The 26,296-nt window shown below is 38.6% G+C and overlaps 1 protein-coding gene across 8 annotated transcripts in view; it reads left to right on the top strand.

The window, feature by feature from the left end:
* CHN1 (chimerin 1) overlaps nt 1-26,296 on the top strand; it is a 169,889-nt gene that overhangs the window by 110,165 nt on the left and 33,428 nt on the right. For 7 of the 8 annotated variants that reach the window (XM_044978395.1, XM_044978394.1, XM_044978389.1 and 4 more), the window contains one exon: nt 13,090-13,167. The exons of the other annotated variant lie outside the window; for it this stretch is intronic. In XM_044978395.1, the coding sequence (XP_044834330.1) occupies nt 13,090-13,167 (78 nt within the window). The remainder of the gene's footprint in view (nt 1-13,089; nt 13,168-26,296) is intronic. 8 annotated transcript variants of the gene reach the window in all.

Genomic DNA, 26,296 nt, shown 5'->3' with positions numbered 1-26,296 from the left:
CCTCCTATTCCTTGAATACTGCAAATTAACTCAAATCAAAGAGAGCTTTGTGGACCAAACAATTATTATCCCCAAATTTAATTTCTTTAATTAAAAAATATGTAGGGTTTTCATGCAAAAACTGCTTATGAGCACATGGCTCTGGAGTAGATCAGATAAAGAACTGTGTTGTAAATTAATTTTTCCATAAAAATTTGTCACTATCAGAAATTTTACTTCCTGTAAATAGTTGATAATTATTGGGGTTCTTGACAAAAGGAACTGTGTAAACTCTTTTAAGGTGCAGGAATTGTGACTTATATTTGGAAAGTGTTTAGCATATTGTGGGACACTTCAGAAATAAATCATGATTTTCCTCTAAGGTTTTTAGAACTAAATATAATTAAGGTGGAATTTGAATATTTGTTTTATAGCCTTTATTTTCTTTGATTATCGAATGTGGTATATAACTGATAATGGACATTTGATGAGATTACTGTTAATGCAGTTTCTGCTTTTCATTATATTATGACTGTTATCCGTATGCTAGAGCATGCTGTGTTGTGGGGGTTGTAAATGGCTTAAAAGTACATTCTGGGAGAAAATTCGCCATGAGGAATCACAGCCCAAGAAATTTTTATGTGAGGGGTAATACCTCACTGAAATAAATGTCAGTTGTCTGTTGGTCACAGTAATGCAGATCCCCACAGACAGGAGAAGGCAGGGGGGCAAGAGAAGGAAATAAAAGAAAACGATAGATAAATGTAATGCCATTAGCTGAAAAAAAGAGAATAAGTTGACAAAATGGAAAGTGAGGGTAGAGGAGCTGCCAATGTGCTCAGTCAAGGCAGTTAATTAGGGTCACGTGGCTACCATGACTCTTTTCAGGATGCTGTTGTCCCAGGCAAGAACTTTCCAGAATAGTATCTGTAGGTGGTCGGTATTTACTGTTTGTATAACACTAGCACCTCTAAGCCTCAGTCAGGAGCCCATTGTGCTAGGAACTATACAGGCATGAAGTAAAAAGACAGTCCCTGACCCAGACATCTCATAGTCCTGGTTTATGATAAGGTGAATGACGTGTGTGTGGGAATGGGAGGATGAGTTAATAGTGAAACAAGCAAATGTGTGCAGTAAGCAACAGTCCTAGCTCAGTGCCTGCTAGTCATGTTCTACTATGGGTGAAATCAACTCAGTAATACTCATCTGTGCTGGAGACAGAGCTTTCTCACAGGCCATTCCAAGACTGAAATGAACCCCGTGCACCCTCCCCCCAAGCTAAGGCCATCACAAACATCACCACCTTCTGCTCCAAGTGCAAGGTGCAGTTCTTTGACCTTGCCTTTGCTAGCATTAAACGTGCATGAGGAAGAGGATGAGAGAACAAACATTGCTTAATGCACTACTTACTGGAAGGTGCTCAGGTACTACGGTGGTCACCACGGTATAAGAATCTGTATAGTAGTCTTGGGCTCTGGTGAGCATAGAAAATATGTGCTTCCTCCCTATAGCAGCCATTCCAGATTATGAAGAATCAATATAGGACCCTTGGTTATTCACCCAAGAAAAATTGCTCCATTTCGTAGGCTATTTTTATTTGAGTGGTGTTTAAGGGAATGCTTATGTACCTATTTATAAAGACTGTTTAATTACATAGTTATTCAAGTGACTGGTGTCTCAGATCACTAGATTTGTGGAGTAGTGAAAAGTGTCATGCTTCGGGTGCAAATGGCTGTAAATTCACTGTCGCTTGGTAAGCTGGGTTCAAGCAAACAATGTGTTTCAATACAGCCAAATGTAAGATCAGACATCCATGGGCAAACAATGGAGGCCATACTTACAGGATATCACAATGTCATCTGTGAAGTAGTCACTCTGCAAAAGATTTGGCGGTTATACTGGATACATGTGATCCCAGTGCAACACTGTGGTCAAACAGGCTACTGCAATCATTGGATGTGTAAACAGGGGACTACTGAGTAGGAGTAAGGAGGTTATATCACCTCTGTATTTGTCATTTGTGCAACTGCTACTGGAATACTGTGTCCAGTTCTGGTGTCTCCATTCAAGAAGGATGTTGTTAAATTGGAGAGGGATCAAAGAAGAGCCATGAGAATGACTGAAGGATTGGAAAAGATGCCTTATAGCGTGATTCCCAAACTTTTTACTGTAGCGACCCACCAACTGCATTTTGGGTTTTGTTTTGGTTTTTTAGACCCACTATTACATATACTCTGTGTGTGTGTGTGTGTGTGTGTGTGTAGAGAAACTACTATTTACTATTTTTTAAATTCTGTAACTATGCAACAACAATATTGATTTTGTATTATCTTCATAAAAATATGACTGTATTAAGGAAAAGTAGTCTGCGCTATATTGAGTATTGCTGTTATATCCTGGAACTCATTTTAAAAAAAATCCGGAGATATGGCCGGAGCTGGATTAACACACAGACAAACCAGGCACATAGCTAAAGCCCAAATTCATGGGAGGAGGTCAGAATCATAGACCATCACTGCCGTTGCCTTGCTCTGTAGAGGGGGCACTGACCACCCATAGCAGCACCCTCTGCCCTGGCATTGCAACCCTGATGTTGGCCTGGTGGCCGAGAGGCCCAGGCAGAGTTGTTATGTTTGGAGAGGGCCTGTCCCATTCTTTTTCCATCCATAATGCCAAAGGGTATCTGTGTGAACCAAAGACCCTCATGTACTCTGCCAATCTCTGGCTTGACTGCTGGCCATGCTGGCTCTGTCTGAATTAATTGGTGGTTGCACAATGTCCTCTTCTAGGGCTCTGTCCTGCAAGGTGCTGAGTACCTTAGCCCTGATCCAGCAAAGCACATTAGCATGTGCTTAATTTTTGAAGTATGTGAGTAGCCCCACTGAAGCATACAGTCCCTGTCACTCTAAGCCCTGGTCTACACACAGCCCCTGGTTCGAACTAGGGTACGCGAATTCAGCTACGTGAATAACATAGCTGAATTCGAACTACCCTAGTTCGAATGACTTACCGTCCAGACGCCGCAGAAGCGAACTCTGCGGCTCCAAGGTCGACTCCGGCAACTCCTCCTGCCGCGGTGGAGTACCAGAGTCGACCGCGGCGCTTCCGGAGTTCGAACTATCGCGTCTAGATCAGACGCGATAGTTCGAACTCCGAGAAGTCGAACTCGCCGCGTCGACCCGGCGGGTAAGTATAGACGTGGCCTAATGTGGGAAGGAGGCCATAGGTGCTGTGTTGTGATGTGCTTCAGGCCCCATATTGCCTTTAATATTAATCTTGTGCTCAGCATCTTCCGGGATCAGGCTCCTGATGGAGGCGCTGTAGAAGTTAATGATAGAAAATGAATGTTGCAAGAGGCAGCATTAATTCTGGGGGGGTTTCCTCTGGAAAATCCCACCATTTTGCAGAGGACTGCACCCCCTTGATGCACTCCAAATCTGCTTCCCCAACAGCTGGCAACAGTGTGTCCCTCAAAAAAAAATCCACTGAGCCCTAGCTACATGGCTTTCACACAGAGTGGTTTTTGCTATCTGAAGGGAAGGGAGAGAGTATGTCCATCATGCTCCATTTTCCTCTGCCCCTCCTTCCTGCAGTTATTTGCCATGTTTGGCTGGTATTTGCCCCCATTTGATCCCCCTCTGTGCCCCTGAGTAAGTGATAGTGATTATATGAGCTGTCAGGAGTGAGGAAACTAAATGTGCAGGCTGATGTTTTAGTTTTAACTCTCAGTGCTGCACTTCTCTCCTCACAGCAGTATGAGTTAGGAGTGAGGTGACAGTCTTAATTCTGACCTTCCTGACTATCCTTTTAATATGGTGAGTGTTTGTGATTTATCTTGTCTTACTCACATACAGCTTGGTAACAACTCTGCATTTGTTCTGCTGTCACAGCTTGCTTTGTGCCTCTTGATTGGTAGTCGTTGCCTATAAGGAAAGGATTGGAGTAGATGATTTAACTAATTAAATACACCCGTAGTGGGGGAGGCATCCCATTACGGGAGTAACCTGTAAGTTAAGGCTGTTATCCAGGGACACAGGGGACAACAGTGGATTAGACCAGATTCATACAAGACAAAGAGGGTCAGTCACACAGTGGAGGTGCCAGTCTCCTGGTGCATAGAATATGGTGTTTGAGAACACCAGGCCTTGGGCTCTCAATAGGGGAATGGGCCCGCAGTGCTGCCCCACTCAAGGGCATAGGAGTATTCTGTGTTGTGGTTCTGCAATAGATTTATTGCCAGGATAGTGTCTAGTGTTGCATGCCTAGTGTCTTGGTTATTCAGTATGAATAAAGTTGTGGCGATTACTTTCAAAATGAAGCCACAGCAGCATAGGGTGACCAGGTAGCAAATGTGAAAAATCGGGACAGGGGTAGGGGGGTAATAGGCGCCTATATAAGAAAAAGCCCTGAATATCGGGACTGCCCCTATAAAATCAGGACATCTGGTCACCCTATTGCAGCATGGGATTTAACACTGAAATGACAGCTACGTTCATTCTAAAAGTTTTCCATAAAGTTCTTTGGAAATACGTACACTTGGGGAAAAAAACTTTAAGGAAATCCCTAGAATTCCCCCTCCCTCTGTTTTTAAAGATACCATGGGCCAGTTTGTGACTTCACTAAGTGCTGAGTAACTCCATTGAAGTCAAAGGGGTCATGCAGGTCCAGAACCACTGGCTTTAGTGGAAGTACTCTGGATTGACACCATTGTTGGACCCAGGCATCTATATCAACATAACTAAAAAAATAAAAAAAAAGAGCAAATGTAGTTTTCTTGTTTGTTTGTTTGGCAGTTGAAAAAGTATCTTGCTTTGATCAGTCATGTATTTGTACTTAAAAATAAAGCTGAATTTCTTCTAACTTGAAAATAATAGAATCACAGGAATGTAGGACTAGAAGGGACCTCAAGAGGTCATCCTAGTCCAGTCCCCTGCACTCAAGGCAGGAGTAGTACTAACTAGACCATTCCTGAAAGATGTTTGGAGGTTTTTAAGAACAGGTTAGACAATGATGGAGATTCCATAACCTCCCTAGGCAATTTGTTCCAGTGCTTAACTACCCTGACAGTTAGAAGTTTTTCCTAATGTCCAGCCCAAATCTCCTTTGCTACAATTTAAGCCCATTGCTTCTTCTCCTAATCTCAGACATTAACAAGAACAGTTTTCTCCCTCCTCCTTGTAACAACCTTTTATGTACTTGACAACTGTTATCATGTGCCCCCTCCATCTTCTCTTCTGCAGACTAAACAAACCCAGTTATAGACCTTAAATCATTTTTGTTGCTCTCCTCTGGACTTTCTCCAATTTGTCCACATCTTCCCTGAAATGTGGTGCCCAGAACTGGACACAGTACCATACTCCAGTTGAGGCCTTATCAGCACAGAGTAGAATGAAAAAATTACTTCTCCTGTCTTGCTTACAACACTCCTGCTAATATATCTCAGAATGATGTTAATTTTTTTTTTGTTTTGGCAACAGCAGTACACTGTTGACTCATATTTAGTTTGTGATCCACTATAACCCCCAAATCTCTTTCTGCAGTACTCCTTCCTAGGCAGTCATTTCCCATTTTGTATGTGTGCCATTGATTGTTCCTTCCTATGTGGAGTACTTTGCATTTGTCCTTATTGAATTTTATCCTGTTTACTTCAGACCATTTCTCAAGTTTGTCCAGATCATTTTGAATTTTAATCTTATCTTCCAAAGCACTTGCAATCCTTCTCAGCTTGGTATTGTCTGCAAACTTTATAAGTGTACTCCCTATGCCATTATCTAAATAATTGGTGAAGATATTGAACAGAACTGGATCCAGGACCAGTCCCTGAGGGACCCCACTCAATAGGCCCTTCCAACTTGCCTGTGAATCACTGCTAACTACTTTCTGGGAACGATTTTTCAACCAGTTATGCACCTAGTTCCATCTAGGCTATATTTCCCTAGTTTGTTTATGAGAAGGTCATGCGAGACAGTATCAAAAGTCCTACTAAAGTAAAGATATAGCACATCTACTGCTTTCCCCCCTCCACTAGGCTCGTCACTCTGTCAAAGAAAGCTATTTGGTTGGTTTGACATGAGTTCGTGACAAATCCATGCCGACTGTTACTTGTCATTTTATCTTCTAGGTGTTTGCAAATTGATTGCTTGATTATTTGTTCCATTGTCTTTCTGGATACTGAAGTGAAGCTGACTGGTCTGTAATTCCCCAGTTGTCCTTATTCCCCTTTTTATGGGTTGGCACTATATTTGTCCTCTTCCAGTCCTTTGGAATCTCTCCTGTCTTCCATGAATTTTTGAAGATAATCGCTAATGGCTCAGATATCGCCTCAGTCAGCTCCTTGTGTATTCTAGGATGCATTTCATCAGGTTCTGCCGACTTGAAGACATCTAACTTGTCTAAATAATTTTTAACTCATTATTTCCCTATTTTAGCCTCTGATCCTACCTCATTTTCACTGGGATTCACTATATTAGACTTCCAATCACTACTAAATTTTTTGGTGAAAACTGAAACAAAAACGTCATTTAGCACTTCTGCCATTTCCACATTTCCTGTTGTTATCTTTCCCCCTTCATTGAGTAATGGGCCTATTCTGTCCTCATTGAGTAAAGGGCCTATTCTGTCCTTAGGCGTCTTCTTGCTTCTAATGTATATGTAGTACTTGTAATGTATCATGTAATCCAATGATGCATGAATGAAATTGTTTGCAGTATTGTGCATAGGGAATACTTCTCAGTATCATTTACTGTTCAGTATAGTATAAGGTGTACTTGGTCCTGCCTCAGCGTAGGGGGCTGGACTTGATGACTTCTTGATGTCCCTTCCAGCCCTTCATTTCTATGATTCTATTGTTCTCCAGCACAGAAAATATTAGCTGTTTTTAGCTTAGAGTTAGTAATAGAGATAAACAGTCGTGGTGGACTGTTTTTGACAGTCTGCATTTTCCACTTGTAATTTCCAAAAGGCCAGTTTTGATAACTTGCATCTAAGTAAACTTAAAACAAACCATGTTTGTAGTAACAAAATAAACCAGACTGTCCCAAGACTGAAATCAGCTATAGTGATTGGAGAGTTAGTTTGTTTGCAGAATAACAACTTTTTAAGTTGACCGTGTGAAGATCTTTTTGATTTTAGAAGTGTTTATTTGTGTATGAGAACTGTGTTCAAGTAAAACTTATAGCATTATATTTCATATTTCTAATCATACCATCTTTTATACTAGCATGAATCTAAAATTCTTACAAAAGTATAACATTAATATTCTCCAGCTGCAATGCATAAAATAGAAACACAAAACACAATTCATGCTTTATGTACAGTGACTACACAACAAATTTTAATGGCTTATCTCCTATTTTTAGCTTAATTTGGGGTTTATTAATTAATTTTTCAATTAAAGGATTACATGTGAAAGATAGAATTAAGGTTGAATTTTACAGCACAAATAGAGCCGGATGAATGTTTTTAACAACTTTTTTTTAATTTAAAGTGGCCTATTTTTTAAAAAAACAAGTTTTTGTGGAAAAATGTTGACATTGTCAAAACTTTCATGAAAAGTTGCACTTTTTTGGATTTTATCAAAATTTTTATGGAAAACATCAAAATGTAAATGATTTATCTACATTTTTTACAAGAAAAATGTTAACCGTTTCAATAACTTTTTTGATAAAAGTTTTACAAAAAAATTGAAAACAAATTTCACAATAAATCTTTTAAAAACTAACATTGGTTCCATTTTGATCATTTCAGAATGAAAATACCAGGCATTCCAAAATTTGTCTCACGAATAGGTTTTCATTTTTCAGCCAGCTGTAAAAGCAAATTCATCTCTGGGTAGCTGTTAACTCAAACCGAGTTACACACAGAATAAATATATTTCAGTATCTTCAGAGTATGGCTGCAGCAGTTGCACAGTATAACTGTGGAAATATTTTATTTTTCTTGAAGATATCTGTCTGCAGAAATACATTGTATTTAGACATGTGTTACCTATTGATATGAGAGGTTGGGACTATGTTTATTTTTATAAAGCAAAATTCTGTGTTGGAGCTGTGTTCAGATGTGATATTATAGCAGGATAAATGGCAACCACAATCTTAGTAGTTGAGATTGCATGAACCTTTCCATTCTAATCTCCTGTTTTTAGTTGCTCGTAAGTTTCTAAATATTTTGCCTTCCAGACTGAAAATTTCTGTGCATCATCTCTATCTGTAGGTAAATTGTGTCTGGAAATCCTGAGTTAAAAAAAAAAATCACGTTCAAGGACGGTGGAATAAAAAACTGGTCACAAATTCCAAACACTCGAAACTGTGTGACCTTTTTGGAACAAGCCTATAGCTGAAATGCCTGGGAAAATGAGATTTGGAATGGAGATAGCTTTCAGTAAGGAGAAATGCCTAGTATTGTACTGGAAAAAATTGGGGCTTGGTTTAGCAATTTGACCGATTTATTACCCTTTGAAAATTGTGTACTGAGCCATAAAATACACTCATAAAGTGTGCAGGCAAGGAAAGATTTTCTGCACATATGTGCATGTCTAACTTAGCTATTTAGTGAGAACACTAGAAGGTGGCTAAGTGCATAGCAAATCAGGTTTCTTTTAAAATCTCATTCCCTGACACACTGTCCCTGCTGACTGTAAAGAAAATGTATATAATATAGCTGCTATTATTAAAATACATTCCTTAGAGTACAGAGAATTTATTATATACAAAATCTAAATCAAGAAAAATATATTGAATCATTACAAGAGTAAAAATGCCTATGAGAATGACAAAAACTGCAAGATATTCCATATGTGTATCTAAGGTTGAAAGAAATAGTATGATATTGTATTTGAAAGAGGACCCAGGTGGTCCTAATACTGAACACTCTATTATAATGAACATGCACAAGGAGTGAGAGGAAAGGTTGCCCACACGAGCTTGACTTTGGCATTTTCTGATTTTAGAGAGCTTATCTATGCATCTGGAATGGTCTATTATCATAATTTCCCACTGAGTAGTTTTATTTTATTATTTAACACATACTGAATGTGTTGGCTTACCATTTTAGAAAAATATCTTGTATGATACCTATTTTATTATGTGGTGACTGAGTTAAGCTTTATAACATGACTGTTGCTAGCTGCTCGGAAAGTGGCACATTAGAGTGCATCGTAAGCCATGGAACACTGTACAAAACATTTCTGTAGATGATACATAGTAAAATAAGATCTCACTGGTTCTGAGACTGGCAAAAATAAGTGTATATCCTAATTAAATCTTATTTAGAAAAACCAAGTCACAAGAAAAACCAGAATAGCAAATACTGCAACAGTACAAAGGTCTTCACAAATAAAAGAAAAAAGAGCACAACGGTCCCTTTTATTAGGTAGTGGTTATAGATGTTTGTATATTGGTAAGAGATGCACTGTGATAAGAGCTCATGGTTGCAGGAGCAAAGAAGAGGCCACACTGGTGGAGGGAGCCAAGAGCCAGAGGATGAGAGGTAGGGCAGGAGCAGAGGGGAGCGTGGCAGGAGCCGTGGGAGGTGGGAGAGGGGTCCAGGAGCTATGGGGTGGATGGGAGGAGAGGGAGGGCAAGGGCCAATGGGTGGAGGGGAAGAAAGGAGGAGAAGGGAGGCAGGAGGCCGAGGGGTATGGGGTAGGTTATCTACCCCTCGGCCTCCTGCAGAGGGGAAGACAGGGCAGGAGCTGGGGTGGCGTGGCTAGGAGCCGAGGGGACAAACAGGAGCAGTAGGATCTGTAACCACTAAACCACATTTTCATACAGCAAATACCTGTGAAACCCACTGGCAAAGAGTGTATCTCATCTAGTCACTCTAGTGGCTGGTCCACAGAGAGGATAACAGCCTACTAATAGTTACTCAGTCTTTTAGCTCATATGGTAGAGGTCTGTAGGTCTGAATCCTGCTAATGACCCAAGCTGTAGGTCAATATGGCTTCGCATGATAGAATTTTTGTTTTTTCAGTTTTTTTAAAAGTAGGAAATAACATACAAAAAACTGCAATAAAAGAACATTAAGGTTGCAAAGCCAAGTACTCAGTTAGGAACCGCCAGAATGAAGGTTTCCTGTGCAATCTTAATTTTGACCTCTTATGCGTATACATAGGAGTCTTTAATTGTATGATCACGTACTATTTTTCCTAACTTTTTAATGCCTGATTTTGCAACTTTGTTTAACATAGTTTGATTGGATTACACCATATACAATATAAAAATACACGTATAAGGTGTGTGCAGTATTTGTATCTATATATAGTGTGTATATATATTGTGTAATCATCAGAAAATACCTTGTAATAAACAATGTGAAGCTACTTTATGCAAGACTAATAACCAGTTGTAGGTAGATTTTTCTAACAATGCATTTTAATTCTAACACTACTTTATCTTAAAGCTACTTTTTAGATTACAAACCTTTTTCATAATTACAGCAGTGAGAGGGTGACCTTTCCCTGTTAGGTGGCTTTGTTTACCTTTTTATTGGTGTTCTCTAGATTTAATTTTCTAGGACCCAGAAATCATTTTCTACTAATGTGATTCCAAAGAGTAATTGAAAATAAATCAGTCTTTTAGAAATAGAAAAAAGGAAATTGACAACTAAGAAAAAAGTATGTCAAACTTTGCCAGAGGATGAAAAGGAAAAATCAGAATGATTTATATTACTTCTTAAGTAATATAATTTATTTGTAGTGTTGTAAGAACTAACAGTGGTATGTTCTGATAATTGTCTGAGTGCAAATTTACCATTAAAGAATGGCTGGCTTATTTCTTCTAGTAATGGAACTGGAAAATATATTATTTTCTTGCTAGTTCAGTGAAATTGTGATGTGTCATCTTAGCCAGAAATTTATGGCTGGGATAAGCCCTAGAATTTCAGCACCCTGAAGAAGTGTGTGAGTTGAATGGCCCATCCAGCTTCCACCTCACCTGTGTGAGCATCTCCTTCCCCACCTGCTTCCACATAGGTGCTATGGTAGCCTTTCCCAACCACTGCTACCTGCCTGGGACCATCCCCACCCCACCACATCCATTCCACTATGTGTGGCTCAACAAACCAGGACAGAGAGAGAGCACAGTAAATGGACACCGATTCATATTAGGTATGTCAAAACTAAGGCCAGATACTGCTGCGGAGAGGAGTGGTTAAAACCGATAGATCCTGGCAGCAGTTGGACAGTTATTTTTCAATAGAGTGATGGCAGGAACAGATCCCCAACAAGAAATTTGGGCAGCAGTATTCAGAGTTTGGCTAACCAGTCCCCTGTCTGAGTTGAATTGAACTGCTTATGTGGCCAGTCTAGGAACCACCACTGCATTTCAACTGCAGCCTGTAGACAATATGCTGCCTCATGGCTATTCAGTAGCAATATCCTAGCAGTAGCATTGGGCAAAGCATCTGTATTGCATCTAAATCAACCTGGATTTGAGGTTCAGGATATTTTGCAAACCTGACAAAAGATATTGGCCAAGAAGGAAAATCAGCAAATCCTGCTCAAGCACCTTGATTCTCAAAGCTCACATCAGTTGCCTCCACACAGCTTCTGCCCTTCAGCCTTCACATCCCTGTTTGTCTTAGGCATCACACATAGACTGGTGGTTATAAAAACTGGTCATCTCTCTCCCCTACTGCAGGGGGTGAGTGCTTGTGGTGTTGGAGTTAGATGGAGGAGGAAGAGTAAATGGGGATTGCACCCTGGCTAGTTGGTCAAGTCTGTGCATGCAGGGCCACAACTGTAGCAGCCAGCTCCTCCAGTGCCCTAGCATTCTGTAATTGTTTACACCAGTGCTAAATGGGTGTGAAACGCTACCCTTCTGACCTGGTAGCATTTTACACCCACTTTGCACTCATTTTGTGCTGATGTGCACAACTACGCAATGTGCAGGGCAACAGCGAATCTAGTCCCAGATCTTTGGGTGGAAAAGGTGGTTTAAAGAGGTGAGATCTTGGTGGGGTACATTTTAAGTGCTGAGATCTCCACTGGAGAGAAGAAAAAGCTGACACTTCCACTCAGTAGAATTAGTTTATTACACAGGTTTTTAAACACATGTAACAAACACAAGGATAGTGTCATTATAAATGAAAAACAATCTGCACTGACTGCTATGCTCAGCATTAATACAGTTTGGTTCCAATTGCCAGCATCACTTTGTAGTTAGCAAAAAATAGAGCTGTTTCCTTAGTCTCTCCTGGGTTATCTTTTCACAGTATTTTTAAGCATGAAAATATATTACCATCTCCTCAGCTTTTAAATGGCAAAAGATGCCATTTTGTAATGATGCATGACTCATTCATTGCTCATTATCTTCCTGCTGATATTTTTCCTTGAGCCAGCAAGTAAGTCTTACACGGGAGGAGGGAGAGTGAGTGAGTTAAGGAATACAGTACTTAAATACTATTGCTGTTTTTTCATTGGCTATCTGCCTTTGTAATGTGACCAGTCTAATCCATCTCTCACTGCTAAAGCCCACCCTGCCACCCCCTCCTTGCTAGACTGAGGTTTGCAGAGTGTCTGTTGCTAGAAACTGATTATATGCAGTATGTGAGCATCTTTCATTCAAAATGGGCATCAGTATATTGAGTAGGAATGAGAGCTTTTAGAAATGCATTATTTGACTAAATAACATGTTTTTTTAAATGGATAAAGAGACGCTGGGCTTTCTTACATTAATAATAACTCCAATTTTATTGGTATCTAGACCTTTAAGTTTTTCAAGCTCATATTAGAGCCCTTTAAAAACAGAAGCAAGAAGAATCTGCCTAGTTACGTCAGCCTTTTTATAAGAAGTGCATCATTATCATCACTATGAACGTGTCTTTCTCCAGATCAGTTTAGGTTTCTGAAATGTTTGTTTCTGTTTTTTGAATTCAGATTGATCTACAGAGAGCACAGATCAATACAGCTTTTTATTTTTATTTCCTGTCAATTCTAAAATGCCATCCAAAGAGTCTTGGTCAGGGCAAAAAGCGAATAGATCTGCAGTTCACAACTCAAAACAAGAGAGCCGTCAACAAGATTTATTGATAGCAGCCTTGGGAATGAAACTGGGTTCTCAGAAGTCATCTGTGACAATTTGGCAACCTCTTAAACTCTTTGCTTATTCACAGTTGACATCACTTGTCAGAAGAGCAACTCTGAAAGAAAATGAACATATTCCAAAATATGAAAAGGTTCACAATTTCAAGGTAAGAATTACCCTACTTTTTTCAACTTACAACTTCAGAAAATGTTTTTTAGTTCTAGAATAGCTTCAAGATTGCAAGTAAATACATGCAATGTGGCTTTTTAAAAACGTAAACACTTCAGCTAAAATATTCTTGCTAATTAAAGCAATTAGACATTTAAAAACATAAATTAGCAGCAAAAAAACTGTGGAATGCTTAAATACATTTAATTGTTGTGATCCTACTTACTGTACTTGGGGTATCTATGTTAATTAAAATTGTTTATATAGAGAGAGAGAGAGAGAAAAGTTAACAGTGAAATGCAGTGAGAAAGTTGTCTTTTAATGATAATTATTTTAGTTTAATTTTTATTTGTGAAACAGAGATGTCAAAAGACCTTTGTTCAATCTTTGATTAGAGGATTAAACAGATCTTATCTCTGTTTGTTGCTGGTAAATAGCATTGGATATAAGAAGCATGTTCTGTTGCATCTGGATTGAGCAGATGGTCTGCATTTCCCTTAGTTTCTGGCTTTTCTCCTGTGTTAATGAATTGACTCTGATGAAAGGAGTATGGCTTACCAGGGGACTATTGAAGCTGCTGACACTAGCACCTACTCTTCATTTTAATATAATTTGCTTTTACTTTTATGTAGCTTCTAATTATTGTTCTAATGTGTTTTTATAAATCTATTCCTCTTTTATCCATTAAGAGATATGCATGACAATAGATGTGCTCTGTGTATATGATTGTTGTAACTATCATGTAAAGTCTTAGAAATTCAGCTTTTTGCAACCAAATTAATCATATAATAGGTAAGCTGTATATGCAAAACTGTATAAGTGAACTGAGTGATTATATCAACTTTACACTGAGTGCCTAGAACACAGATTTTTTTGTTGTTGTTGGTTTTTTCCCCCTACAGATTTTTTAAAATGTTAGGGTGAGGGGGAAATCTTGAATATTTTAGCAAAAAATCTGATGACATTCACTTATTTTCTGTTTTAATTTCCATCTGATATTTTACTTTTTCTTACAGTTCCAGTAGTCAACACTCGTCATTTGATTATTTTTTTTAATATGGCTTCTAGCTCTCAAGTTCATACCATCACTAAAATTGGAAACCTTTAAGATCACAATGTTTTACTGGACAGGACTCCTCCAATAAGTATAAATTTGAAAAATGTATACAAAATTATATAAAAATAGAAAATTAGCATTTAATATCAATATTTGGCACAGAATAATCCTGCTGGCTGTCAATTAAATCCACAGTATATTTTTGCAAGAACCTGGGTTGTACAGGTGATTTAAAATGTTGCCTTGCAACTGAGACCTTTGCCTTAGATTTTGAGGATAATCATAGGTGCTAATAGATGCTGATTTCCCATGAATACCCGTATATATAAAATACTTTTTATGTTTCATTTTGTATACTGCTTTCTTTCTTAGCTGCTGTATGAAATAGCATATATTTCTGTTCTGTTCTGGAAATACTCTGATGGTCTGATTCTTGTTAGTCTACTTCTTTTCTGAAATAGATTTTCTATAGCACTGTCCTTGTACATTTTGTTATGCTAGCTGCTTAAACATACTGCCTGATCTTAAGTAGTAAATACTGCACAAACAAGATTATTATTGTTATCACTGTTGTACTGCTCTTCCCTTAAATGTATTCCTGTTAGAAAAATACACCTACTAAAAGCACGCCGTTTCTTCCACCAAGCCATTAAAATGAAGTCAGTGTAAACAGATTCCTTTTATTAAACACGTTTTTTTAAAATCTGCTAATTCTTCACAAGAACAGAAATTTGTGTGCCAGTGGGCATATGACAGTAAATTTTCCGTTAAAGGGATGTTGTCCTGAATGAGAGGCTTAAAGTCTGGCCGTCACCTCCATTTACAATGGCTTTAAAAATCCTTATTTTTGTTTCTTTTTTTTAAACTATAAACCCTCCAAATTTATCGTGCCATAGATCTGAAACCAACAGCAAGCAGTAGATTATGTGGCTCCCTGCATTGTTGCTCAGTATGACAGTCAGATTGTCATCCTAAAAGTATAGCTATAATCATTTTAAATCACCTAACTAAATATCTCAGGTCACTAGCAGGGTGCTGGGCTGTTTTACCAGCTCAGTAAAGGAAGCAAAGACCCTGTCCAAGTCATTGTGAAGGTCCTTGCCTCAGGACACGATTTATTGTTTGAACACAAAATAAAGCAACTTGATGGACCAAGCTGGATGTAGTACCCACAGGCCTTTTGCTTTGCATCCACCAACCAGAGGAAGAGAGGATACACGGCTCAGCTTCCTCTTCCCTGCCAGCCATGTGATAGGCAGGGATCTCTTAACCCTTTCCAGGCTGATGCTCTACCTTGTCCCATCACTTTTTGCAAGGATAGAGGTGGCCTGGGAGACTTTCAACCTGGGAATGTCCTATTTTTTCCCTAGATTGCTTCTGCATCTTGCACTTGAAAATGGGAGGCTTCTTTACTTCCTGTCTGAACTGCTGCATAGAGTTGTGTATGTACATTCAGTAACATGCTTTTGATTCCTTTGGGGTAAAAGGCAGGTATACATATATGAGGTGTTATTAATTTATTTTATTAATTAGACTGTCTCACCAAGCACTTGAGGTAAGTGCCTCACTAGCACATTTGGGAGAGAGGAAATGGAGAATTATTTTTGTTGCCTTTGCTATTACAACCATGGCCATCATCTTGGAAAGCAGTGGGGAGGCTTGTTGCATTCTTCTGAGGGCTACTGGCTGCATGCAAAATGGCAGAAGACTTGGCTGCTGCCTCTAGCAAACTTTAAAATATTTCTGCTACTGCATTACAATATTTCTAAGTAATCTTTTGTTGAATAATGAGATGAAGAAATTGTAAATACCAGTGGTGATGGGACTATATCACAAACACAACAGCTGTCCCCTTCAAATCACCAATAAATCTGCTAACTCTGATTTTGTTTGATGTGGAATTAGAAAAAGGGGTTAAACTCTGTGTTGACATAATTGTTTTTGGACGCGCAGTGTTGTTTAAGCCACCTGAAAGTCCAGTTATCATCCCAAAGCTATCTTCTGCCCTAAGTGGGCAGCCTGATTTTCTGTGGATGATTCTGAGCTCTGTAAGTAGGACCATGTTTGTTGTGTATTTGGTTGTCATGGGTTTTGTTACTATGGCAACTGAGTTAGACTATTAAGGGATAGCTCAGCCGGTTTCAACCGGCTGAGTGAGCTCTCTGTGTCTGTAAATAAAATGGAGGTTTTGGTTAGCTGTCTGCTCTCTGGCCTCAAGTGATTGCTTCCTACACCGTCTGCCCCTAGGACTTAACAATGTTAGCACAGTTAATGATCACCATTTGCAAATACTATAGTATTTTCTAGATTGCGCAGTTATGATGTGATGTTTACACTTCTCAAATGCAAATTCATTGTGGCTGAATTCTGTTTAATTTCTCTCCATAAGTAAAAAAGAGGGATGACAACTTATAAATGGCAAGCCAGAGTGAGTTTTTAATATATAACCTCAGGGTAAGAGGTAATTGTTGAATATATTTATATTGATAAAATATAAGCACATCTGCTTTTCTGTTTTTTTACATAAACTTTATTATTAAAAGCAAAATAAGTAATTCCAAACATAGCAATTACAAGGAATTTGCTTTAAATGACATTTTATTTAACAGTAATTAAATAGTGAGACTTGAGAGTGAACTGAGATGATAAATGTGGCTTAAACTAGATCTGGCCATATTGATTATTTGGTGTATTTTACTTTCAGTCCACTTATCCCACTTGTGTAGTCCAGCATGCTGTATAATATTTCAATTGTCAAAACAAACCAGGGCCATCTGTTGAATCATCTTTATGATTCCAACCTGCCATCAACCATATCAAGGCCTCTCTATATTTAGATTTATTTCCCATTATGGACATGACTCAGCAGGTACTGAAATCTTGCTATCAGTTTTGTGCTGCAACCCAATACTATAGAGTGAGTGTCTTCCCTTTGGGGGCTAAAGACAGGCCTGGTCTGAGTGTTCGGTTTTTTCTTTGGTTTTTGAAGCACGGAAGAGAGGAATAGTTGAAGCTGCAGATGTTGTTCTGGTTATGGTGGAAAAGCTTTGCCAAATAGGAAGGTTTTGCAGCATTTCCTAAAGTGATCAGACTGGATTTGTCTAATCTCCTCCTGAGGTTCATTCCGCAGTTGGATACCTCAACTGCTAATTCTTTGGCTCTACCTGTTACGTGTTCTCTTCTAGTTTCTGTAAACTGTGTTGTCTCAGGAGAGCTCAATTGTTTTGGTAGTTTGTAGCTGGAGATGACGTTTCTAATGTAGCTGAGACCTTATCAATTAAATAATGTTAAGATTAAGACCAAGGATTTGAACTGGCTGCAAAATCAGACTACCAACCAGTACTGGGACAGGGGCAGTAGAAATTGGATTATACTCCTGGACAATATGATCTCACAGCCACATACTTATTCCAAACCAAATTTTGAAGACCAGATCAGACAAGTGATCTATAGAGCCATGCCCAGAGCGAGGGACTTGAGCCTAGTCTTTGGTCCCTGAGCATGCACAATAAAGAAATGTGAAACATTCTTTTTCAAACTGAATGTATTAAGTTTGGGGGAATATGCAACTTCTTTTCATGGGAATGTCTGCTTGATTCCATAGCCCTGAGAATCCCTCCACATTTTCCTCAGTTGAACCACCCCCATTCCTAAAATGCTACAGGGATACAGAGTTTTGCCTCTCTTTCTTCTCCTCACCCCATATCTGGTCATGGTAATATTTGTATCCCCCTGCCCTACCCCGCCGTCTCCCTGCTGCTGATGCCGAACATGCTGTTTCCATTGAGGTTGGGGAAGAATGATAATTTATAATAATTGTTGAAGGACATAAACACCAAGGCAAGGGAAGGAGAGATTATTTAGGGTCATAGAAAGGGAATATAATCAGGAGGTATGGGAGGAAAGTAAGAGAAGAAAAATTTTAAGATGAACGTCAGGAAAACCTTCCTGTCAGGGAGATGTATTAATCCTGTGGAATAATCTCCCTAGGGGATGTAGAGGAAGGCCCATCACTCGGCAAATTTAAAACAAGACTGGACAAAACACTAGCAAATATACTGTAGGGAACAATTTTACGTGTTAGGGAGTTGGGCTAGATAATCTAGGAGGTCTTTTCCTTCTCTGGATTGTATGATTCACAGGCCTTGGGGAACTGATAGTTTTGATCTCCCTTGACTTGTTTGTGGGTATACCACCAGTATCTTGATTCTTGCGGAATGTGAATCTTGCTAGGAGAAGAACTCTGCAGATATTTCATAAATGTCCATATTTCAAGGTGCAAAAATACTTTTCTACCTAGATTAGTCCTGTACTGCTTCACTGAAGCAAGGAGGTGTTCACGTCTGTCGAAGCAGGGTTGGAATTGAATGTTACGGTATATACATCTTCCTGTGTTTTTTTCCCTAGGATGTCATCTTTCTTACTTTGTGATGGATAAAAAGGAAATATATTTCCAGAAGAACATTTATCTAACTTTTTTGAACAGCATTTGCAATTGCCATACTGTTGTCTTTGTTGCTATGCTACTTAGTGTCCATCAGAGCATGACTGGTTAATTTAACATGCTTGTATTACTGGTTGCAAGACTACTATGGTAAATTACTGATGCACATGCTAACTTAATCTCTTTAAAACCAAAACTTTGTTCCATTGAGACACATTTTTCCATTTAATTTGTCAGCAGAGATGCTGATTAACCCTCTATTTGTGGTTCCCTAGCATGTATCTAATATTTATGTGTCGTCATAACACAGAACTCAACAGAAGGGCAAAATACTGTTCTCTATTATACTGAAGGCAAAGGGCTTGCACCTTGTCACTGAAGGCAGAATATGGCCTTAAAAGTGTTACACAAGTGGAGATTGAAGTGAGGGCAGTTCTGTGTTAGAAAGGGTTTGATCATATAGCTATACCAACAGACCCCCTCTAGTGAAGAGACAGCTTATACCAGCAAAAGAGAGCTTTTGCCAGTATAGTTTATATCAGTCCCCTGAACAAAATAAGCTACACCGGCAAAAGCACTTGTTTGCCAGTATAACTGCATCCATGCTCGGGCTTTTTGTTGGTATAAGAATGTAGTGAAAAATCGCTGTCCTGACATTATCATCCTGGCAAAAATTGCCAGTGTAGACTTGGTGTAAGACTTATTACAGTTGAAAGATGAAGTACAGTGCGTATGTTACAGAGAAAAAAACCACCATGTGGCAAATGTTCATTGGATGCATTTTTTTCATAGCTTCTCATACTAATCTATATGGTTTCATATCTGATTGTTTGGAAACTATGGGCCAGATCCTGAGTTGGTGTAATTTGGCCTGGTTCCATTGAAGTAAATAGAGCTATACTGATTTACAACAACTGTGGATCCGGATCTACGCTTCTTAAAATATTTCAGAATATCTTTAAAGGAGTCACTACACACAAATAAATATTCTGATAACAAACTGAGTGTCTCTCTAGTTTTTAAAAAACATAGCCTGTCTCTTTACACGTTCTCAGAGATAAGAGAACCCTGAGAAATTTGAGGTTTCTTTTAGACATTTAGAACTTTAAAAATCATTCAAAGGTGAAAAAAGCGCTTCTTCACATAAATCCAGAGTGAAGAAAACTTTTTAAAAGTTCCTCAAGACTTCAAGGAAGCTTTCAAAGATTCTGTATCTCTGCTTTTGAAACTAATAATAGACCATAAGATAACTTCATACCATGAAGGTTTAGGCTTTGGTGCATTCTCTCCAACAGAAGTATTCAATTACTGTTACATTTGCCCTAGCTGTTCCAAGGCAATGTCTTTATGCAGCACAAAACTAGTTTACCACTTCTTTTTACATGCCAGTCCTCAATTTCAAGCTTTCCTCCTTTGTTTAAAAAATAAAATAGCATTTTCTTCAAATCCTTGTTTTACTCAAACTACTGTATACAGGCACAAGGAGCTTTACACATCTCTATTTCTAGGTCTCATGCCCTTGCACGTGCATGGCCCTGGGAGCTGACTAGCTCACTTATGTGGTGAAGTTTAGAAAGGCTGTAATGAGGCAGTCAAGGCATTTGCCTCAAGGAGCACACATAGTGTGTCATAGCTTCTTATCAGTTGCTTTTCTCCAAATTAGTGGCAGCACATAGCAAAGTGAAGTCCCTTTATCATCTGCCCTTTCAGAGGAATATTTTACATTTCTTTTACTCAATAGCTTTAAATCTAAGAACTCTATTTGGTTTTCAACTCCAGTTTCTAACTGTTGTATTTTACATTGACACAGTATCAAGTGATATAGACCCTCAGTTAAAATCCATTATTCCATTGCTCAAAGAAATGTCATCATTTTTGTTGAATTTGCAAAAAATTATTCTCTCTCTCTCTCTCTCTCTTTTCTTCTGCTTCCTGCATTGGTCCTGCTATAACATACTACTTCAGTATAATTCCCAGTTGTTCACATTCCTGCTGACATGATCAGCACAAAGCAGGAAGTAAAAAAGACTTGACAGCGCTCCTGGCTTGGTATGAGTGAGGACCTGGAGGAATGTTCGCCTGCTCAACATTCAAGACAATGAGCTCTTTCCTGATAAAGGTCCTATTTATACTCGATTCTCTGAATGATGGTGCACTCCGTGCAGAATGGCCCTTCCTCTCAAGAAGTGCTGAACAAAGTTGTTGACACAATTCAAGACTAGCTCTGGGAAGTTGACACCATTGTTGATACAAGTACAGTCAGCGCACTTTTAAGAGAGAGTGTGCCATAGCCTTCACTTCTATTATATCTTCAAATAAAAGCAACTATACAGTATATTAATCACAGTTCTTCCATTGATTTGCTGTGTGGCCTTGGTGGCCTTTTAACTTCTCTTTGCTTTTAACAACAAAGCATTATTTTAAAGATTATATAGGAATTTTGGCCAAATTGATATTTGAGTTGATTCATTTCTTGTTGGCATCTGTTTCTTTCACCCTTGGCATCTGTGTGATTTCATTGTCAGGCCAGATATGGATATAGAGTACTTTTCTTATAGAAATTATGGCTGCTTGAGTGGCACGTTTATTCCAGTGCTTGGTAAAATCCATTGTGGCAGTGAGCATACTACAGGTTGAGTTAATCATTCAAGCTGACATACTTTAAAATGCCATAGAATACATTTACATATAAAAAAAATAGAAGAATGTTGTATCCAATATTAACTGCATGGGGAATTTAAACAGGCAGAATTTAGTTGCTGACATTGGAATTCAGCTAGGTCCTCTGAGCTAATAACACCCTAGGGTTTGCCTTTGCAGGGCTTTAGTCAGCACCACAGGGGTGTAGATTTTAGCCTGCACTAGCATGTCGCACACTAACTGGTTGTAGGGTCCCTTCTGGCACATACTAAAAGTTCCCTAGTGCATGTTAAAGTAATAGGACTTAATTGCATTAATTCACACTAGGGAACTTTTAGTGCATGTCAGCAGGGTCCTCGCAGGCCAGTTAGTGCACAACACACTAGTGTGGACTAAAATTTGCAGATGCAAACTAAAGCCCTGTGTAGACAAGCCCTTAGTCTTGTCTACACAAAAGTGGCATCAGACTACAAGTTATTAGGAACTCAGTTTTATGCCTTGCCTGAAAGACAGCATCTCCATCAGCATCTCCTGAATACCACATTACATTATCAATTCAGTCTTGACACACAAAAAGTGTCACTTATTCAGCCCCCAACACTATTTCCTGCAACACTCTTCCCTTGCAGGTCTCCCCTCCAACCACAGGCCAGGCCTCAGCCCACTTAGCTTATGAACCCCAGGAGGTACCCTTGCAGTGTTGTTCTGTTATTTTTTAAATTAATGCATGACATATTTGCTAAAAGTATGGATTTGTCAGAAACTGTTATTCTGACTGACACCTAAATGAGATGTACATAAAATAAGCTACATTGCAATATAAAAAGTATGGGTGTCATCTGACACAGATGAAGAAAAAGCTGATGCCCTCAGGGACTGGCATAGTGGATACTGGCTTTAGTTTATAAATTGTGAAGCCTTTTTTTTGTCTCAAGGCACAGTCATTAGGACTATGGTTTGTATGCTTCAGTGGTAAACTATACATACCTCACTTGTCACATCCAGCCTTCCGTACTTTTCATTGCTGGCTTTGATGAGGCTCTCCGAATTAATCTTTTTCTATCACATCACATTTCTGAAGCATTTTTATTGCATTCCTTCATAAACTCTCTTGTTTTTTCTAAATGTTCATTAGAATAACTGCTAGAAGATTTTGCTAGGTAAAATAAGAAAGCTAGAGTTTCTTAATTTGTTTAATTTTGAGTGTAACATAAGTCTACCTGTTTTATTCTATTAGTGATTATGAATTTTATTTAAATGCTGGATCATTCTTGTCTCTCATATTACAGTCAAGCTATCCTAAGAGCAGCCTAACAATTTCAAAAGGCCAAAGATAATATGCAGAAAGATGGACCCCAGAAAGATATAGATAGCTAACTTTTATGGCTGGTATGTCACTGACCTATTTTACCAAGGCCTCAAATATCACTGCGAGTGAGACCTGCTTGAGGATGTCATGCTTGTGGTATATGCTGTCATCAGAGCCCTCAGTGAAATTATTTATTGAGACTCTTTAAATGTCTGACCTTGGACATATAAGCACTACCTAATGCTCTAATTAAACTAATTAAATACAGTACAAAAAGAGATATGATTATAAATCACTGGAGTGTAGCAGTTTTTTCTATGTATAGAAAAATGGCTTTCAGTAAAAGAATTAAGAATTCTGCAAACCTCAGAGACAAGCTGTCTTTCCATGTCCCATCCCAGTAGTTCTTTCAATCTAATGTACCCCATTTATACTGTGGAGAACTCAGAATAAAAGTGCCTAGAGTTAAACATTTAAATACAAATGGAGGACACTCAACTCTGAAACTTGTTTTCCTGTTTGATTTGACAGAGATAGTCTGTTGTACTTTAAGCCATAATATGAGATTCTCCTATTTTCTCAGGCTTTGGGGAGGGAGCTGTGGTCGAATTTAGTGTGTTTTTGAGGCAGGTTTGTTCTTTTAAAACTGGTCAGTTAAGTCAAATTTTATACATTAGCATTAAATTTTATAAATTAAAAATAGATCTTGATAAATTGGTTGTTCCCTGTCTTCCAAGAACTTCCTGGATGAAAGATCATGGAAGAAGCATGACAAAAATAAGAATTTTTTTGGAGTGTGAAGCTACAAATTGGCAGTTCTGCTTTCACATCTTATAAGGCAGTAAAATTTGCATATGGCAGTTGCTTTTTATACGGGGAAAAAAGGTATAACTTAAATTAAGACTTCTGGGATACTACTATTTTTCAGCGGGTCAGGGAAGTCAAAGATTAATAGATCACAGTATTCAACATTCACATTCAACTTTGTAAATAGAAAGAGCCTCATTTTTTAGAATTGTTATACAAAAAGTGGTGACAGGATTTGGATACAGCCTGGATGTGTGGGATAAGACAGTGTGAGGAGTCTAAGATGATCCCAAGGTATTGGGCCTGAGTAGCAAAGTAGATCTTGTTATTGTCAACAGTGACCAAGAACTGGGGGAAGTAGGAAGGGGTTGAGAGGATGTATCATCAGAAGTTCACTTTTAGCCATGTATGTTTGATTTGACAATGAGTAATACAGGAGATGTCAGAAAGACAGCCCTCAGCCTGTACTGTATGGCAGGAGAAAGGGCTGCAGTAGACAGGTAGATTTGTGAGTCATCAGTAGAAGGATGGATATTGTGTAAAGGTAGAAAGGGAGGTGACGAGGCTGGGCTTTGTTCCATTCCCACATGGAGTGAGAGAGGAAAAGAGGAGGGCCCACCAAAAGAGATGTTGAAGGAGAATCTGAGTAAGATGTGGTCATGAAAGCAAGATGTCAAGAAGTAGGATATGATAGGCAGAAGCAGCAGACAGGTCAAGAGGGATTAGAATGGAGGAGAGGCCCAGGCATTTGGCCAGCATGAGGTTATTAGAGATATTAGTAAGGGCAGTTTCAATGGAGAGGAGAAAACAGAAACCAGATTGCCAGGGATCCAGGACAGAGTTATAGGAAGGGTTGTACGTGGCCCATTCAATGATTTTGCGGGTGAAGTGAGAGAGAGACCACTAACTGGAGAGGCATGTGGCATTAGATCCATTTGGGAAACAACATTTTCATCCTGTGGGGAATTTAGTTTCCATTCTGAATTGGAATGAAAAGTCAAAATATGAAACCATTTCGGGGAACAAAAAATTCTGAAAAGTTTATAACTGCAAATGCTAAAATGAATTTTTGAGCAAAAGGAAAAGAATCAAAATTTCAAAATAGCATTTTTTTTTGTTTTTCAAAACCATAAAATCAAAAAAATTAATCAAAATCAACATTTTTCCCAGGAAATTTTTGATGTCAACAAAATCATATTTTCTGACAGGAATTTTTTCGTGCAAAAAAATTCAGTTAGCTCTGTGTGGCATCAAGTTATAACATTTTGGATGGGCGATACCAGAACATGCCTATATTGTAAGGAAAAATAGATAGGAAGAAATCAAAGAGGTCATGATGGATTAGAGGAGGAGACCATATGAAAAATCTCGGTGATTGTGGTGATGGGCAATGGTGATTACAGCTACTGATCAAGTCATGCTTGGCTCTGCAGAAGTCAGCCAGATCCTGTAGGGAGAGGAAGAGGTAGGGTTTCAAGAGGGAGGCCATGGAGTGTAATTCAGCGAGGGTGGCAAAATATGGTTCCTTGGCAAATTACATAATAGAGGTGAAGGAAAAGAGAGTGAATTTGTGCCAGTAGTGGAGAAAATCCAAAGGGCTTCCTCCAGAGGTGTTTGACAGCAAAGGGGCAGGAATGGAGGAAGCAGATGCTGAGGGTCAGCCAGGCAAGAGGTTAGTGGGATGGATTACACAGTGTCAACAATGTTTTTTAGTTACATATCAAGGCTGGACAGTGATACTTCACAAGCAGCCCATTGACTTCAGTGGAACTACTCAAGGTGCAAGGTATTGCTAAATATGAGTACTGGTATCACAGTCTAACCCTAATATAGTTACAAATACTCCATGGTTAAAAATACCAAAGAAAGTACCACAAAAACCTGATTGTCATAGCATTAAAAGCCTGACTCTATATAAAAATCACAATGACATTCAGGAGTAAGTTTCCAGACTGACTCTTAGATTTACCTAAGTATCTCTCATATAGCAGTTACATCTTTTTCTTTATTGGTACCAATTTCTAGGGGACTTAATGATACCCAAATGTTTACCAAAATTTCCATAAACTGCTCTGAATACTCATTTTGTGTGAGATAAGTCCCATTTTTACCTATTCCTGCCCCACTGGAGTCAGTGGAGCTGTGGATGCTCGACACCTCTGAAAATCGGGCCACTGCAGATCCATTATTTATAGCCACTAAATACCATATCAATTTAGATTCTTAACTTAAGGCACCCACGTTTTAAAAAGGTTCACCTTTCTCTTTGCTACACCCACTTACGATTAGATATTGCATATATATGTGCAAGATGACTCTCTGTCAATATCTAAGCAGAACTGAATGAGTTAAGGCTAAAATATTCTTGACTATGAATTTCATTACTTTGTGAGCATCAGTTACTGATTTCATTTAAGTTCATCATCTATTACAAATAATTACTCAAAGTCCTTTACATTGGTTAACAAAATAATGATTTTTTTCTGCTAAGAATCTTGTGGTTTTCTAAGCAGGAAACCTACTAAAATAAATCAGAGGCAGCTCATTGTGGCTAAAGGACTGGAACAAGCAGGCAAGACTGGACTGAGACTAGCATTGGCTTCTTCCTTAGCTTTGAATTTGTTCTTGCTTAATTGGATTCCTGTTCATTTTCCGCTTACTAAATTCATGCATATAGGTTTTCAATATGTAACATTGTTCTGAAAAAAGGCTAATCCTTTATACTAAACCAAGGAATCTCTGAGTGTGTATTCAGCATTGCTATATAAACTCCTGGGGGAATTCTGTGCTACTGCACATGTGCATAATTAATGAGCTGCACATATTTTTAATTTTTTGCTCAGAAAAAAAGCTTCTGCTGAAATCTTGCT

Source organism: Mauremys mutica, chromosome 10, assembly GCF_020497125.1.
Source record: "Mauremys mutica isolate MM-2020 ecotype Southern chromosome 10, ASM2049712v1, whole genome shotgun sequence".
Classification (NCBI taxonomy): Eukaryota; Metazoa; Chordata; order Testudines; family Geoemydidae; genus Mauremys; species Mauremys mutica.
The sequence above is the reverse complement of the archived record's forward strand: the minus strand, read 5'-3'. Positions and strand labels throughout refer to the sequence as shown.